The sequence below is a fragment of the Aythya fuligula genome, chromosome 1, assembly GCF_009819795.1.
Source record: "Aythya fuligula isolate bAytFul2 chromosome 1, bAytFul2.pri, whole genome shotgun sequence".
Taxonomy (NCBI): domain Eukaryota; kingdom Metazoa; phylum Chordata; class Aves; order Anseriformes; family Anatidae; genus Aythya; species Aythya fuligula.
In genome coordinates, this window is record NC_045559.1 from 128,418,060 (window position 1) to 128,432,811 (window position 14,752).

The 14,752-nt window shown below is 37.4% G+C and overlaps 1 protein-coding gene across 2 annotated transcripts in view; it reads right to left on the reverse strand.

Annotated features, from left to right (window-relative positions):
- Window positions 1-14,752, reverse strand: part of GLRA2 (glycine receptor alpha 2) — a 136,884-nt gene that overhangs the window by 95,064 nt on the left and 27,068 nt on the right. For both annotated transcript variants that reach the window (XM_032207871.1, XM_032207870.1), the window contains exon 4: window positions 12,411-12,634. In XM_032207871.1, the coding sequence (XP_032063762.1) occupies window positions 12,411-12,634 (224 nt within the window). The remainder of the gene's footprint in view (window positions 1-12,410; window positions 12,635-14,752) is intronic.

Genomic DNA, 14,752 nt, shown 5'->3' on the forward strand with positions numbered 1-14,752 from the left:
TCACTATTTGTGTCCTGTGGATCCTCAAGATATATTTGTTTCTCAGCAAATACATCTTACTCAATCTCTTTCAGCTTGCTTCTTCATCATGTGACTTTTTTGGGGATGGTTTGACTGAATCACTTAGTCCTACTGTCCTGCAATTACATCACTATGACAAGAAGATGATATTTAGAAAACTGTAATCAAAATGTTCTGATCAAAAAGCCCATTCACCATTTCTGTGCTTTTGCCTACTCATGGGCTACACAGAGAATTTACCATTCTTGTCCTCTTGACACAGGCTTCAGTGTACAAGATGACAATATCAGGAAATCAGAGATTGGTTGTCAGTGGTAGTGAACTGCATTGAGATGAAGAAAAGAAAAGCACCTAGTAGTCCTCTGTACATTACCATAGGAAATAAACTCTTATTTAACCTTTGGGAGCAAATACCATATGCATTAGAAATATAAGCCATTAGAGGAGAAAAAACATACATTTTGTAGACATATAAATGCCATTGAAAATATGATCCTTACTCCTTTAAATATTTGAAGTGTTCTGAAAATGCTAACTAGTCTCATTTTACTAGGTAATCTCCTGGATTAAGGTTTGAGCTGTTCAAATTGCTGATTTCAAGTATTGACAAAAGACCGCTTCTGCATTTTTTTCCTGAAATGTTGATATATCAATTTCTCTTCCTTCTTTTCAGTCATCTTCTAAATATGGGTTACATTTGTAAAGTTCATTTCAAGAGTATCTTTATGCAAATGATTTTCTAAAAGGCTGCAAAATGTCTTCTTCTTGTACTCATTGAAGAAGATATGGCCTATCTACCATTTAGATTTTACTGACTGTCAAGCATGGATTGTAGGATGACTGCTTCTTCTCCCCTTCATCCCTTTCTCCTCCCCCAAACCCTCAAGGAGTCTGGGGGCTTGACTACATACATGGGAAGAGGTGTCTATTCCATTAGTTTAGTATGAAACTAATCATTAGTCAAATGCATCCATCTACAGATTTCAAGTCTCCCAGGGATTAAATTGGTCTATCTCCACAGATGGCTAGATGGATATGTCCATTTCTCTTCTGCAGGAGAGCTGAAAAAATGATTATTATGCTGGTTCACACAAAGGTTGACATCTCTTCTTTCCCTCCCTAACCAACAGTGTCTTTCAGAAAGGCTAAATTATTTTCTGCTTACCCTGACAAATGGAAAATAACTTCTATTCACTGATTGATGAGGTTAGCTCAAGATACCATGCCATTACAGATTTATCACTACTTGTTGTTCTTCTTAGCAGAGTAGCCATTCATAGTTAACATCTTTGCCTCTGTAACCCTTTTTACCAGAAGTAATGCAAACATTGAACCCAACACTTGTTGCCTAGTGTCATCTGTAGACCCACTGATTTTCAACAAGATTACAACAAGCTAAATGTTCTGCTCCCAAAGTCCGAAGTAGCTCAAGTGAAGTCTACAGTGGTGAGTCACTTTATAGCACTTGACACTTTTTCATTAAAAATAAATAAATCAATAAATCAATAAATAAATATGATCCTGTATGTGTTTCCACACTTAGGTGCCATGACACTACTTCTACATTTACATTAATAGTGAAACAGGATCAGAAGTGCGTAGGCTGATGTAGCTACCCACATTGCCCATAACAATAACATTGACAGAAAAAGTTTCAAAAAAAAAAAAGTGTCTCAAATTTAGTTGGCAAATTCAAGAGACGCTCCCAGAGACTTGGTACAAAGTGCAAGTTTAACTGGCAATTAGATTGATGAGTACTTTATTCATTAATAAGACAGAAGAAACTGTTAAAGAACTTTTTTCTTTTATTTATTTATTTTTTTTTCCAGGCACACCACTCCCAAGGCATTTAAGATTCATAAACAACAGATTTTGTAACCACCCCCTAGAAGGTAGGCTCAGGTCACACAGGTAGCTCAGGGAGGGTGCTCTGGGGATGAGGACTTTAGATTTTGCAGCTGAACAGGCAGGGATCAAAACAGAGCTGGATCTTCAACACTCCAGCATGTCAGGCACAATGCCAGGGATGGCAGGACTCTGGAGGGGAAGCCAAGTTACTCTCTTCTTTCCTTTGCTCATCCCACGCTCAAGGAAGAAATAAACCCTGGAATATTGCAAATAGAGTATGAACAGAACAAAATGCAGAGGCAGAGAATGAACAATTGGCCAGCACTGTGAAAAAATAGTAATAAAAAATAAATCACTAATATTACTGAGTGATGTCATGGCAGAGGCAGGGCTGTAATCGAAATACTCTAGAGATCCTCTTCATAAGGTCTCCTTCATACACTAGGTAAATCCTTCTGAGCAGCATTTGCTGATGCTTCTTAAATGTCTTCAGAATTAATGGACACTGCTCAGATTTCTTCACCTAACATTTCATTCAAGATCCGGTCTTTTTTACCCTGGTTTCAGCAGAATGTCATAAGATATCATTCAGACTTGGACTGTTGGCCTATCTCTCTTTCTCATCCAGCTCAACATCTTTCATTTCTTTTTTCATTTCTGGTAACCCCAGAAAGTCCCCTTATCAGCTTTATCCAGAGGTCATTTATTCATTTCCCACTTCTGCAAGCAGAGAGGCAGAAGTCCTGTAGGCTGCAGCTTCCCTCATTACAGAAACGATAAAATTTAAAAAAATAATAATAAATAAATAAAAAATTCTGGGAAAATAAATAGCCTGACAGCATGTTTTTAATCAGAAACACTCAAGCTGGTGATCTTTAACACCTGAACACTTTGTTTTTGCAATGTCAGTGTTTCCTCCAGATGGAAATAGGCTGGCCCTCAGATGGGCCAGCAGCGGAGCTCAGCTCACTACATATGCCCTAAAAATAGCAGCTGTAGCCAGTCATCAACATCCAAGGAAAAGCCTGTGGAGGGAGGGTGACATATATGTGCAGCCAAGGGAGCTCAGAGGTATTCATGTGCACTGCAATGAAATCTCACTGGTGCTCTGTGCTCACCTCATTCCTCTTCATCCTTCACTCCTGTCCTATCCTTTCTCTGATCCCTGGACATACTTTACCACCTCCTCCTGTGCTTGCTCTTGCACCCCACATTTCAAAAAGCCTCTTTCCTCTTCATTCTTGTTTAGCATTGTACCTTTTCCCCCTTCCTTTCCTGTTGCCCTGTCTTTTACCCCAGCTCCTGCCACATACCACCCCCACCTCTCTTTGGAGCCAGGATCTGGAAGCAAAAATTAAACTGCATTCTACCCCACTTCATGTTTATAAGCAGCTAATACAGCCTGATATGTTTTGACTGCCCCAAACCTCACTTGATGTAAGCGATAGCTCCCACTCAGAAGGAAGGCATTGAACCCACAAGAGAAAGACCCTGTGGATCTTCCACACCAGGTGTCTGACAACAAGGGGAATAGCCTTTTCATTAACAAACCTGTAAGTGTGGCAGTTTGTGAGTGGGCTACAGAACACCAGCTGCCTCATACCATTTTTATAATGAGAAATAACTAGAATCAGACTTAATTACAGAAATACTGTTGGAAATTTAAATAGTGCTGGTGACAAGGGTGCAAGTCATATCTATCTCCAAAGAAAGCATGATTAGCTTACAGAAAGTAAGAAGAGCAACAAACGCCTTGCCATGAGTGGGCATGGTATCAAAAATAACTTTTTGCTTCTATTCTTATCACTTCATTCTTTCAAGCTACACCCATCTGCAGCTTAGCTGGTGGGACAGGCAACATTACAATCTGGGAATTTACACTGCAAACACCAGAACACAAGTAGTGCGTGCACGGTCATGTCAACATTGGCTACTTGCCATTTAAATGAAAATTCCTATACCTGTGCAAAACCCACAGTCCTGGGTCTGTTAGAGGAACTGGGATATTTTTCATCATTGCCAATTCTAAAGATGCTATCATAAATTCCACGATTTCTGATGTTTGTCTTAAAGCTCTGAGCTGACAATAAAGGTAAATATCTTAGCTTTTCTTTTCTCTCTCTCTCTTTTTTTTTTTTTTTTTTTTCCTGTTGGAAAATTGGATTTCTGATCCTTTCAGCTGCTGAAAGAACATAAAAATATTGCCTAAGCACAAACAGGCAAAGTTCCCCATTAACTGGCAGGGGAGATAGAGTTGCACAGCAACCGTGACAGCATTGCATGACATGGGAGCAAATGCCATTTAGACTAGTGGCACTGAAACAGGCAGGAAAATGTAAAATCTCCTTACATTTTTCCCAGCCCCACCTCATGAGTGATCTGTGCCTGAAATTAGGGCACACACATTGTTCATATATTAGAAGACCAAAACAACAACAACAGGAAAAAAAAAATGAAAAAGAAGAAGAAGGAAAGAAGAAATGGTTACATTTATTTTTTAAAAGGTTTTTCATTGTGTAGACCATCTCATTATTTTTCAGAGACCTGACTCATCATTTTGAATGTCATTTCTGGTAATTTTCACAGTCTACAGGCTTTGTCCAGTTAAATGGAACAATCAAACTGTTTGCTTTTCCCCTTATTTTTGAGGAGCCCTGGAATTCCTCTCTAATATTTGTTTCATTTCTGTCAGATGGGAACGGGTTGAAGTTGAGCTCAGAGGAGACATGGAGCCTTCTCTGCTATGGCAAAAAGTGAAATGCAGCCTGGAGTTTCACGTACTGCTGTTTATGAGCGTGCTGTCTCTCCCTCCAGTGCTTTGCTTTGCTTCATGGACTGCTTAAAATGGGAGCTGGCACAGAATGAGCAGGGTGGTGGATTTCTCATTATGGGCATCCCACTTCTCATTGTAATGCCAGTATTGTCTGTAAATACGCAATGCCAGCACACGAGTTGCCAGCAAATGATTTCCCGATTATTGCTCAACCAAATCTGTGGAATGACATTCAAGTATGATTTCATGTAACAGTTAAATTCTGTAACCACCTGCTTCCTTTCCAGGAAGAATATTATTTCATCTCTCCATTCTCCTCTGTTATTTTCTATCTTAATTTTCCTGCAGTATGTGTTTAGGATGCTGCTGCTTTCCTCCTGGAACGATGACATCTCTGTACTAAGCCATACATTGCAATGCATTTGGCAAAAGACCTCCATCCCCGAGAGCAAGTTCCAGGAAAACATGCTTTTTTTATGCCATTTACTTAGAAAAGGCTCCTGTACCTACAACTTTTTCCATCTAACCTTTGACTGCTCTAAAGTAAGCTCAATGGTTAAATGCAGTGATCAGTCACAAGCAGTCAAGGGCAGACATCACTGTTAACCAGGAGAGCAAGCATGCAGATGTGTGGCTTGGCTTTACAATCCTATTGGCTTAGCTATCCAGAAGTAACCAGCTGCCAATATTTTTTGATCTTGTCAGCCAAGACAACTGCATGTGTACAAATTGATCTCCAACAGCATTTCACAGTTTTTTAACTAAAAAAAAAAAAAAAAAAAAAAAAAAAAAAAAAGCCTTCCTTTTTATTTGAGACACAAAAATATAGGGCTATAGAAGTGACATCTTGACATCTTGGACAATTAAATATGGTCATCTCCTATCACATATAGTCACATCATCTAAGCCCTTTCAAAAATGATCATGGTTCATTTACTGATATTGAGTTCCTTCCTATGCCTTTCATTATTTCTGTTGGAATATTGTTTTAGGAATTTGAAGTGTAGATGGCTGGAAAGGTTATAACTTCCAGTTTAAGCTTTCTCATGACTGGCTCAGAGCCTTTCGTTCTCTTGGCAGCATTGCCCTTCAGTTTATGTAGCTCTTCTGTTGTGTTTGGATTTACCTCACATCCAATGTTTTTGTATGTCAGCTGGAGACGTGCAAAGCATTAGAGGAATTAGTGAGGCAGTACATGTTCAAGTATAATGTCCATATCCCCACTTTGCTTTAAATGCCTGATGAAGTGAAAAAGCAACTAATTTTGTGTCATTAAAATGTAAATTATTCTTTCCTTAAGCAAGATGATCAATGGGGTTTTGACAATAGCTGTGCTAGTTGCATAACAAAGTACCTGCATTAAGCTTTATTATTTATTTAGGAGGGTTTATTATTTTTATGCAAAACAAGTACATTAGGCACAACAGAAAAACAAGGGTATTGGAAATTCATTGCTAGAGACTCAGCCAGGATTTGTATGTAGATTAGGAGGAAATGAGAGAGACAAAAGTGGATGATGGGAGGGCACAGTTAAGATGTTAGGGAACCATGCAAAAGGATGAGAAGCATCTGAGACCATTTAATTAAAAGACCCCAAAAGGAAGGGACATGATGGTGGAAGAAGAAGTAGGAGGAAGGGCAAGAAGGAAAGAAAAAAAAAAAAAGAAAAAGGTAAAATGTGGGGAGCTAATCATAATCCAAAGACATTGAGTTCAGCAATAATTAGAATGGCTACTTGTCGTAAAAAGGGACACAACTTTTTAGCCTTTGAAAGCATTATTATTGTAATTATGCCCATGGGAAGACAAATTTGTCAAACTTGTTGGATTCACATAGCATGCAGTTACAATTTCAGAAGTCACCATATACCAGTAACAAACAATGTATAGTTTAATAAAGTCTAGTGGTTCTAGCACTATTTATATGTCTGTAAAGCCTCTACCTATAGTATAGAATAGCTAACTCAAAACTTTATATGTTTTTTATTTCAAGTAGAAGTTCTGCATTTCTCCTTAAAAGTCTTTATATATATATATATATATTTAATGTAAGAAAGTTACTTCCAGACATGTGAAGATTTTTTTTTTTTTTTTTTTTTCTTTTGGATAATCATGGTAATGAACATGGAACTGGAGTTTTGCCAGTGGAAGAATAAACACTTTTATAAGAAAATGTTCATGTGCTGATTGAGATTCACTTCCAAGGGACAATCCCTACCTTGGCAATATCAATATTATTCTGGTAGAAGTTGGGGTAATAAATATGAGTGTGAGGTAGGAGATAAGGGTTCCTACGTAGCAAACAACCACTTCAATCGTGGTAACATTCTGTCTCCTCCCCCTCTTCTAATCTGTCACATGAAAAGACAATGCTGTTAGTAAAGTCCAAATCCTCTTAAATCCCAACACTAGATTGTAAAATAAGATTGAAGTCACTGAACTTAAGCACAGGATATGTGCAGAACTGTGGAACACAACATTTTCTACCACTCTGTTAGGCTAGACTTTGTCGTGCTGTGATGATCACACACAACGTCATCAGGTGTAAATGGAGTTACATTGCTGGGTAGCTGATAAGGTTTGTACCCTAAGATTATTGTTAAAGATCCATGCCTGAATTTACTGTAATATGGCAAGAGATCTTGTAGTAACAGTACAGATCTAAGATATACTCTTATTTATAAGAAACATTTTTCAGGAGGGTAATGGACATCATTTCCCAAATACAGTCTATTGTGAATGGAAAACCAGTGTAACTTATGTATCTCCTAAATCTGCTTTGCATTTTCTTCCCATAGGACAAAGAACACAGATACAAAGGAGACTTACACAGCACAGGACTTTCACTCAGAAAAACTGAATTATAGAAGTGTTATAGATTAATTCTGATGATTTACATGAGTGATATTGTAACCATAGATTGTAATGTAACCCAAAATGGTGCCCTGAGTCTAACCCCACGTCAGGGTTAGACTCAGTGGTCTCTCAATGAAGAGTCAGTTTTGGAAACTTGTGAGTAACACGAGTGGCACAGAGGATGGTATTGTAAATAAATGTGCTGTTTTCACAGATACCTCTCCTTGGTTAAATAAGTAGGAGAGAGCTTTTGGATATGCCAGCTCATCCTGTTAGATACTTTTTCCAAATGAAGTGTCTATAAATCACCCCCAGAAGAGCTGCACAAATACAGACCAGACAAATATCTTGTGTTTCCAGATTCATGATGCCCTAGCTGCACAGTATTGCTCTCTAGTAGACACCACCTTCCTCTGTAATAATATTTAACAATTAAATCTAGGTTAAGAGTTGAAACCATGCAGAAGCAATTGTCTAAATAACTCCAAAGATAAAAAATACTATTTTGAAAGACTTGAGGAATTTCTTCCTAGGTATTTCATTGCTCTTGTAATAGAAGTAACAAAAATAGGACAGAAAAATAATTTGTGATATGCTCAAATCTCCTCCCTAGAATTCCATATAAGTCTCTTGTCAAATTATGCAACACCTTCTAAATTCTTTGCATATTTTAAAAATATGAAGTAATCTGCTTTGTAACTTTGCCTGACTAAATGTAATGGAATGACATTTCAAAATACAGCTTCACAGCCTCTGTGGCTATTGGAAGTGAAAAAAAAAATAATAAAATAAAGTAGTAGAAGAAGGAGAGGTTCCAGCCTCTTTACCTTCCTGGCCAATATATTCCAGGTTCAATGGATCTATGCTACTGTTGAGTTATATCAGCTTGTGCATCAAGCTCATATGACTGAGATGCAATTAAAATATTAAAAGGAGAGGGGGGTAATTAATTCATAGAAAGGAAGGGAGGGAGGAAGAGAGGAAGGGAGGAAGGGAAGAAGGAAGGAAGGAAGGAAGGAAGGAAGGAAGGAAGGAAGGAAGGAAGGAAGGAAGGAAGGAAGGAAGGAAGGAAGGAAGGAAGGAAGGAAGGAAGGAAGGAAGGAAGACACTTTGCTAAAATAACCTTTTTGGCAAATGCTAATATTCTGAACTGGCTGGCAGCCTGGAATGAATTTTTGGGAATCAGGTAGCACATATTTGTAGCTCAGAGAGAAAGCAAAGTCTCCTGTGTGGTTCTTTAGCATTTTACTGGTGTCCCAGGTGTCCACAGTGGGACAGAGAAGATATGATCCTTGCCCCTGGAACATAAAATCCATTGAGCAGTGTACACAATAGAAAACCCAGGTGTCATATGGGATTTGAGTGCCAGGAACAGGCCTCTCAGTACCATCGCATAGCACTGCCATTATTTGCAAGTGTGTAGTCCCTCTACAAAATCCAGTCCATGCAGAGATCATTCAAGGGTCGGGAGCTCAGAGGGATGAGTCACAGGCATCTGGGGGGTTACATTGTGTGGGATGAGATTCTAATTCTCATTGTTTTTCGGCATACAAAATATACACAACATAACCCAATTATATTGAATGCTGCTATAATGAACCCCTCTCATTGAGTGCTCTCTGCAGAGTGCTTTAAAACAAAAACTATTGTTATTTAACAGTTTTCTGTAGCTCAAAGAGTGCCACTGAGACTGATCCCGAATAAAATACAATTGTTTGCTGAATTTAACTTTACTGTAACTGCTGCCTTTTAAAATACATGCACCTCTAAGAGCTGTGGCCATGTCACTAGTGACAAAAGTGTATATTTGTGGTATTGAATAAATCTGGTTTCCCTTCCCAGTGTTCTTGTTCTCTCTGCAGTACCCAAGGGTTTAAATCAGTTTTATCCAAGGACCTAGTCTGTGTGCTAGTTTGCTTCCAGGGCTGGAGCAAAAATATCATCCTCCACCTTAAAACTTCAAGTTTGTCTGTCCTTTAAAATGATACAGAATCTTTTGCAAGTATGAAACTAAACTATTATAGCTCCATAATCCTTCATGTTTCCCATACCCATCACCAAATCTCTTACAAATATTGTAGGCTCAGAAGCTTTCTCCATATTGGTCTTTCCTCAGGCTTTATATAGCATATATACCATGATATCAATATCTGAGATTAAAACAGATACCAAGGTAGCCATCTGAGCATGCAGAAAACATCTAAAGATAGGTTTAGACTCCTAAACTTACATGATTCATAGGTGAGTATATCAACCACTCCGGCTTTATTTTCTATAACAACTCCCAGTGAATTAAATATAGATCTAGCAGTTTGCAAGCATGAGCATGATAATTAATTACTATAAGGTAAACAATGACTGAAATCTACGCCATCTCTACCATCACCAGTGAATGCAAGATGGCTTATCCCTCACTGAAAGGAAGACACACAGCCCCATGCTTACCACAGGATAAAACAATTCCCAGAGTTGAGCACTGTGTTGGGAGTAACACAGGGGTTGTTCCCTCAGTGACCTTGAAATAACTTACCTGAGCACACATCTCCTACACCAGCTGTTTCTTTTAAGTAAAATATTGACCTATGGCTTTCCAAATTCTTTTCAGAAAGGGCAGGATTTACCTCTCACAGCATTTAACAGCACAAACAAGCTGTGCCTCTGGTATAGCATATTTCACTGTTTAAGTGCAGTGTACATGTATAGGGAAGATGAACGCTGTTGTTGTATAATACACACAACTTGTTTCTTACCCATTAATTACCGTGAGATGTTTTAAGTTCATTTAATAGAAACAGTGCATATTTATACAAGATTAATTTGTCCTTGATTTTATTAAATTTGGAAATATGACAAAACAGCCTGCACTACTACATTTCAGACATATTTGTGAAGTGCTTTAAACATTTAGAGCACACTAATTGCTAAATGTTAAATACCACTGTGTGAGGTTAAGTCCTTTTGGTGTAGTAGTGAAAATGGCAACATTATACCTTTCTCGGTGTACTGAAACGAATCACTAAAATATTCTTGTTTATTTCAACACAGCACAACTAAAAGCAACAGGCAACCAGCATCTAGAGAATAAAGACAAGTTTTTCTAATTAATTCTGACTTCAAAGTCCAGTACTCAGGAAAGATTTCTTCACTGTACAGTGTTATTCAAAATTCTATGCCATGTGAGAAGTACAAGGTAAGCCTTTGTTGCTGTTTTGTGTTACAAATGAGAAACGATGAGTTTTGTTTAGTCCTTGGTTGGAATACTGCTTACTCTACTTTGTATGAATTTGCATTTAGGTGTGGGAATTTTACAAATGTGGTATGACAGCTTGAAATATTACTTTTCCCGCATGGACAAATGTCAGAGAAATTATCTATCTGTATTCAGAACAGCACCCAGCTGCACTGTTGCCTCCAATAAGACAGTGTCTGATGTCATTCAAACAAGCAGATGCATTCATTTCTTTCCCAGGATGAAACAAGAAATATTTGTAAGTGACAGCATATTTATCACTCCGCTAGTGCTAGCTTCATCCTCCTATCCTACTATTTTTCTCAAACTCTTCAGGTATGTCAATTTGAAACCTTGCTCAATAAATGTATAAGTCCCACACTGGTTAATCTATCCAAACACAAATGAGGTCTTATTGAGTAATTTCCACTGGAATCATGTAAAATCCCGTACTTGGTGACAGAGCACTGCAACAGGCTGCCCAGGGAGGTTGTGGAGTCTCCTTATCTGGAGATATTCATGGCCCATCTGGACACCTACCTGGGCAACCTGCTCTAGGGAACCTGCTTTGGCAGAGGGGTTGGATCCAATGATCTCCTGAGGTCCCTTCCAATCCCCTACAATTCTGTGATTCTGCAATTCTGTGAAATGGAGAAAGTGCCATGTTATTATTTATTAATCTAGCATCCTACAGAACACCACTCTCCTTAGCCAGGACACCTGGATCAATAAAAATTCCTTAGTGAAAATCCAGGTCACAAACAGAATGCCTTGTCAGAAACAACTGTCTTCTGAATTGATTTTCCTTACCAACAAGTAAATTCACTAAGCAATCTATTAAATAGATACTACCATATTTACTTTCCACAATTCAAAAATGGGAAAAAGTAAAAAGCATTCCCAGGAACACACAGAACAATACATTTTTTTAAATCACCCTAAGAGCAGTGGTTTTGCACCTTTGACTACTTATACTAAGATAATGATGCACAATAAGCTGAATGTCAAACAAATACTGCAGATTTGCTGTAGTTTATGCCTGTGAAATGCAGTTGATTCTCTGCACATGTCCTGTTTCATCAGATCATATCCAATCATATTTTGTCAAAGTGTTTATTCATTCAGCCTAAATCCAGTCACATGATACACACTTCAATGCACTTAGTATTAAAACAAAAGCTTTCCATAATTCCAGTTATTTTTAACTGTGAAAAGATACATCCGATTACATGGCCACTCACGTGTCATTTACTGTGTTTCAAGCCCATTTTTACCTAAGGTTTTCAGAAGTCATTTAAATAATATTCCCCTTTAATTTTGAATTACAACCCACCATCCACTGAAGAGCTGATTTCTTCTCTTTCTAAGAAGGCTTGAGCTAATGTTGATGGGAATACTGAGGAATACCTATAAATAAGTAGACATCCTTAAGTTTCCAACAAGGTTAAGTAGTACTGCTGTGCCACTTTCAGACCATCTTGTGAGAAGTAAAAGCTTAGCAAAGGAATGTAGGCATATTTTCTTTCTACCCTGCTGTGATTAAGTCTCAATTCAGTTGTACACAAGGGACAAGAAAAAAATAAATATGTAAAGTATATTCTGCAAGCCTAGCTGCATTCAGAAAAGCAGGGATTTAGAGGAAAGAATAGGATGAAGAGCCAAAAAATAAAGTTAACTGGTTTACCTGATACTGTACAGCACTTTTCCAGTCTTAGAAATCCTTAGCAGCTTGTTGTCTGTTGTGACGTCATGGAAGTTTGCTCCCTTCTCATTGGCAAAGAATAAATCTGGTTTCCAAATAGAGTCCAGCATAGAGGGATCCAAATCCAGGGAATCATCAGGATATTCACTGTAAGCCAGGCGTGAGTCGTTCCACTGCTGTCTCAAAAAAATGTTCACTCTGTAGTCCTACAGAAATGCCATGTAAAAAGGTTACTGAGCCACTTACCAAAATTGGAAGCCCACTTTAGCATTCATTATGCTATTACACTTATTACAGTACCAGTGTTACAGCAAATATTTATGTTATCTTTTGAATATGAGAGATGTCATTTGAAAATTAAGCAGTATAAATGCCATACTGAACCAAACAAACACAACTGGTACATTTTCCAAATCAAAATTACTTCATTGATGAAGAAAATATTAACTGCAACCTCCAATGTTAAATACAACATTCTTTCAAATGCTATAGATTATCTCAGTGGTACTTAGAAAGTCAGAAAGCATTGTGGCTAGCTATATACAATTTCAACAAAGATGCTATAAAACGACTAATTTAAATAAATTGCTTCCGATGTGTAAATCAATTATTTCTAATGTACTCATGAATAGTTGCTAATTTCAGTGAATCCAGATTTGTAGAGGAGAAATTAAATCAGCACTTCTTATTTACTGTTTGCATCCTTATTCTATCTACCGTATGCTTTTCTCTGTATGTTATTTCATTCACTCCTCCCTCCCTGCATCCCTTTAAAACTGTTCTAATTGCATTCTTTTGCTGAGTGGTCTGTTAGTCACAACTGGGAAGACAGCAATTATATAGAGGTTCATTTAGAACCAGCATTAATACCGTGTCGAGAACTAGCTATTAAAAAAGAGTATGAAAAGAGCTTTCAGTGTCTAATCCAAAACCCAACAGAGAGAATGGAAAGCTTCTAATGTCTATTCTCCTTATCCTGAATTTACAAAGTCAGCAAATAAAAGCATCATCTCCCCCATCTTTCCCTTCTCTTATAGCATATTTACCTGAAATTGCAGCACTTAGCTAGTCTGTGAATACTTTCTTGGAAATATATCTACTCTTCCTCTAAAGGGAAAATATTTAATAATATTTATATAGGTTACGTTATCTGAAGGAATACATTAGCAAATAATTCTGTCAAAGGAACAAAAGCCTTACATTTAAGATTTGTTTTGTAGTAGCAGCAGTACATTAAAATGGCAGCGCTGTGCTTTTGACTTGGAAAATGTATGAGTTGACATGGGTTTAGTTAGGCCACTGAACCTTATAGTCTAAAAAAATCATCATTCTTAAAATGTAAATAATTTTTTTCACTCTGATTAGACCTGCAGTAAGCAGCTTGCCAAATATACGAACTCCATGGAATGAGCCCCACCAAGCTTCAGCGTTTCCCACCATTCTATCAATAAGTTCATGATGAAATGTGCTGCTGCTCAGGAAGAATATTTCTAACATCCAAACAGATGTAATTTTTGAGACTATGGAATGAAATTTCACAGTCTTACTAGGAATGTGTATTTTCTCATTTTCATTATCATTTCCATACTAGCTGTTGTGTAGATGTGAGTCAAAATATGAACATCTTCTAATCAGAGCAAGACACACCAGATAGAGGTCTAAGAATAGCACGTTTATTAAAGGTACTTAGAAAAACATCTATCTGCTTTTCACAAGCCACCGCACTTTTATGATGGAGTTCTTTCATGCAGTTTAAGATCAAGTATTAACTTGCAGTTTTGATTTAAAAAAAAATATTATCACATCTTGTGAGGATACAACAAACCTAAGCATACTTTGTCTTGTCTCCTGGTCTTAAAAAATTTCTTATATGTTTACATGGGACAGTATCAATAAAAAAGACAGGAAGGCTCTTGACCTTCCTGTCTACATGACCTTCATTCTACATCAAAGGCAGGAACTGCCATCAGTGACTGACATATAACTATATAATAATATACAATTGCTATTGCTAGTTTAGCAACTGTTTTTAATTTTTATTAAAATAAGATATGTAATGAAGACCACAGAAAGCAGAGGGATTTTTCCCCCATGACACAGAAATCATAAATCAGTCAAATCAGCAAACTGTTTAGAAATATCTAACAATAAATAAATGTGCCTTCATGAATTTCAGTAGTTGATGATCTAGCTAGCAAAAGCTAGTCTGAAAAATCCTTATTCATAGGAGAACCTCCATATAATGATATATATTATACCAAAATCATAAATACCAATAGAGTTATACTATCTTTTCCAACACATACGTAGGTTGAAAATATATC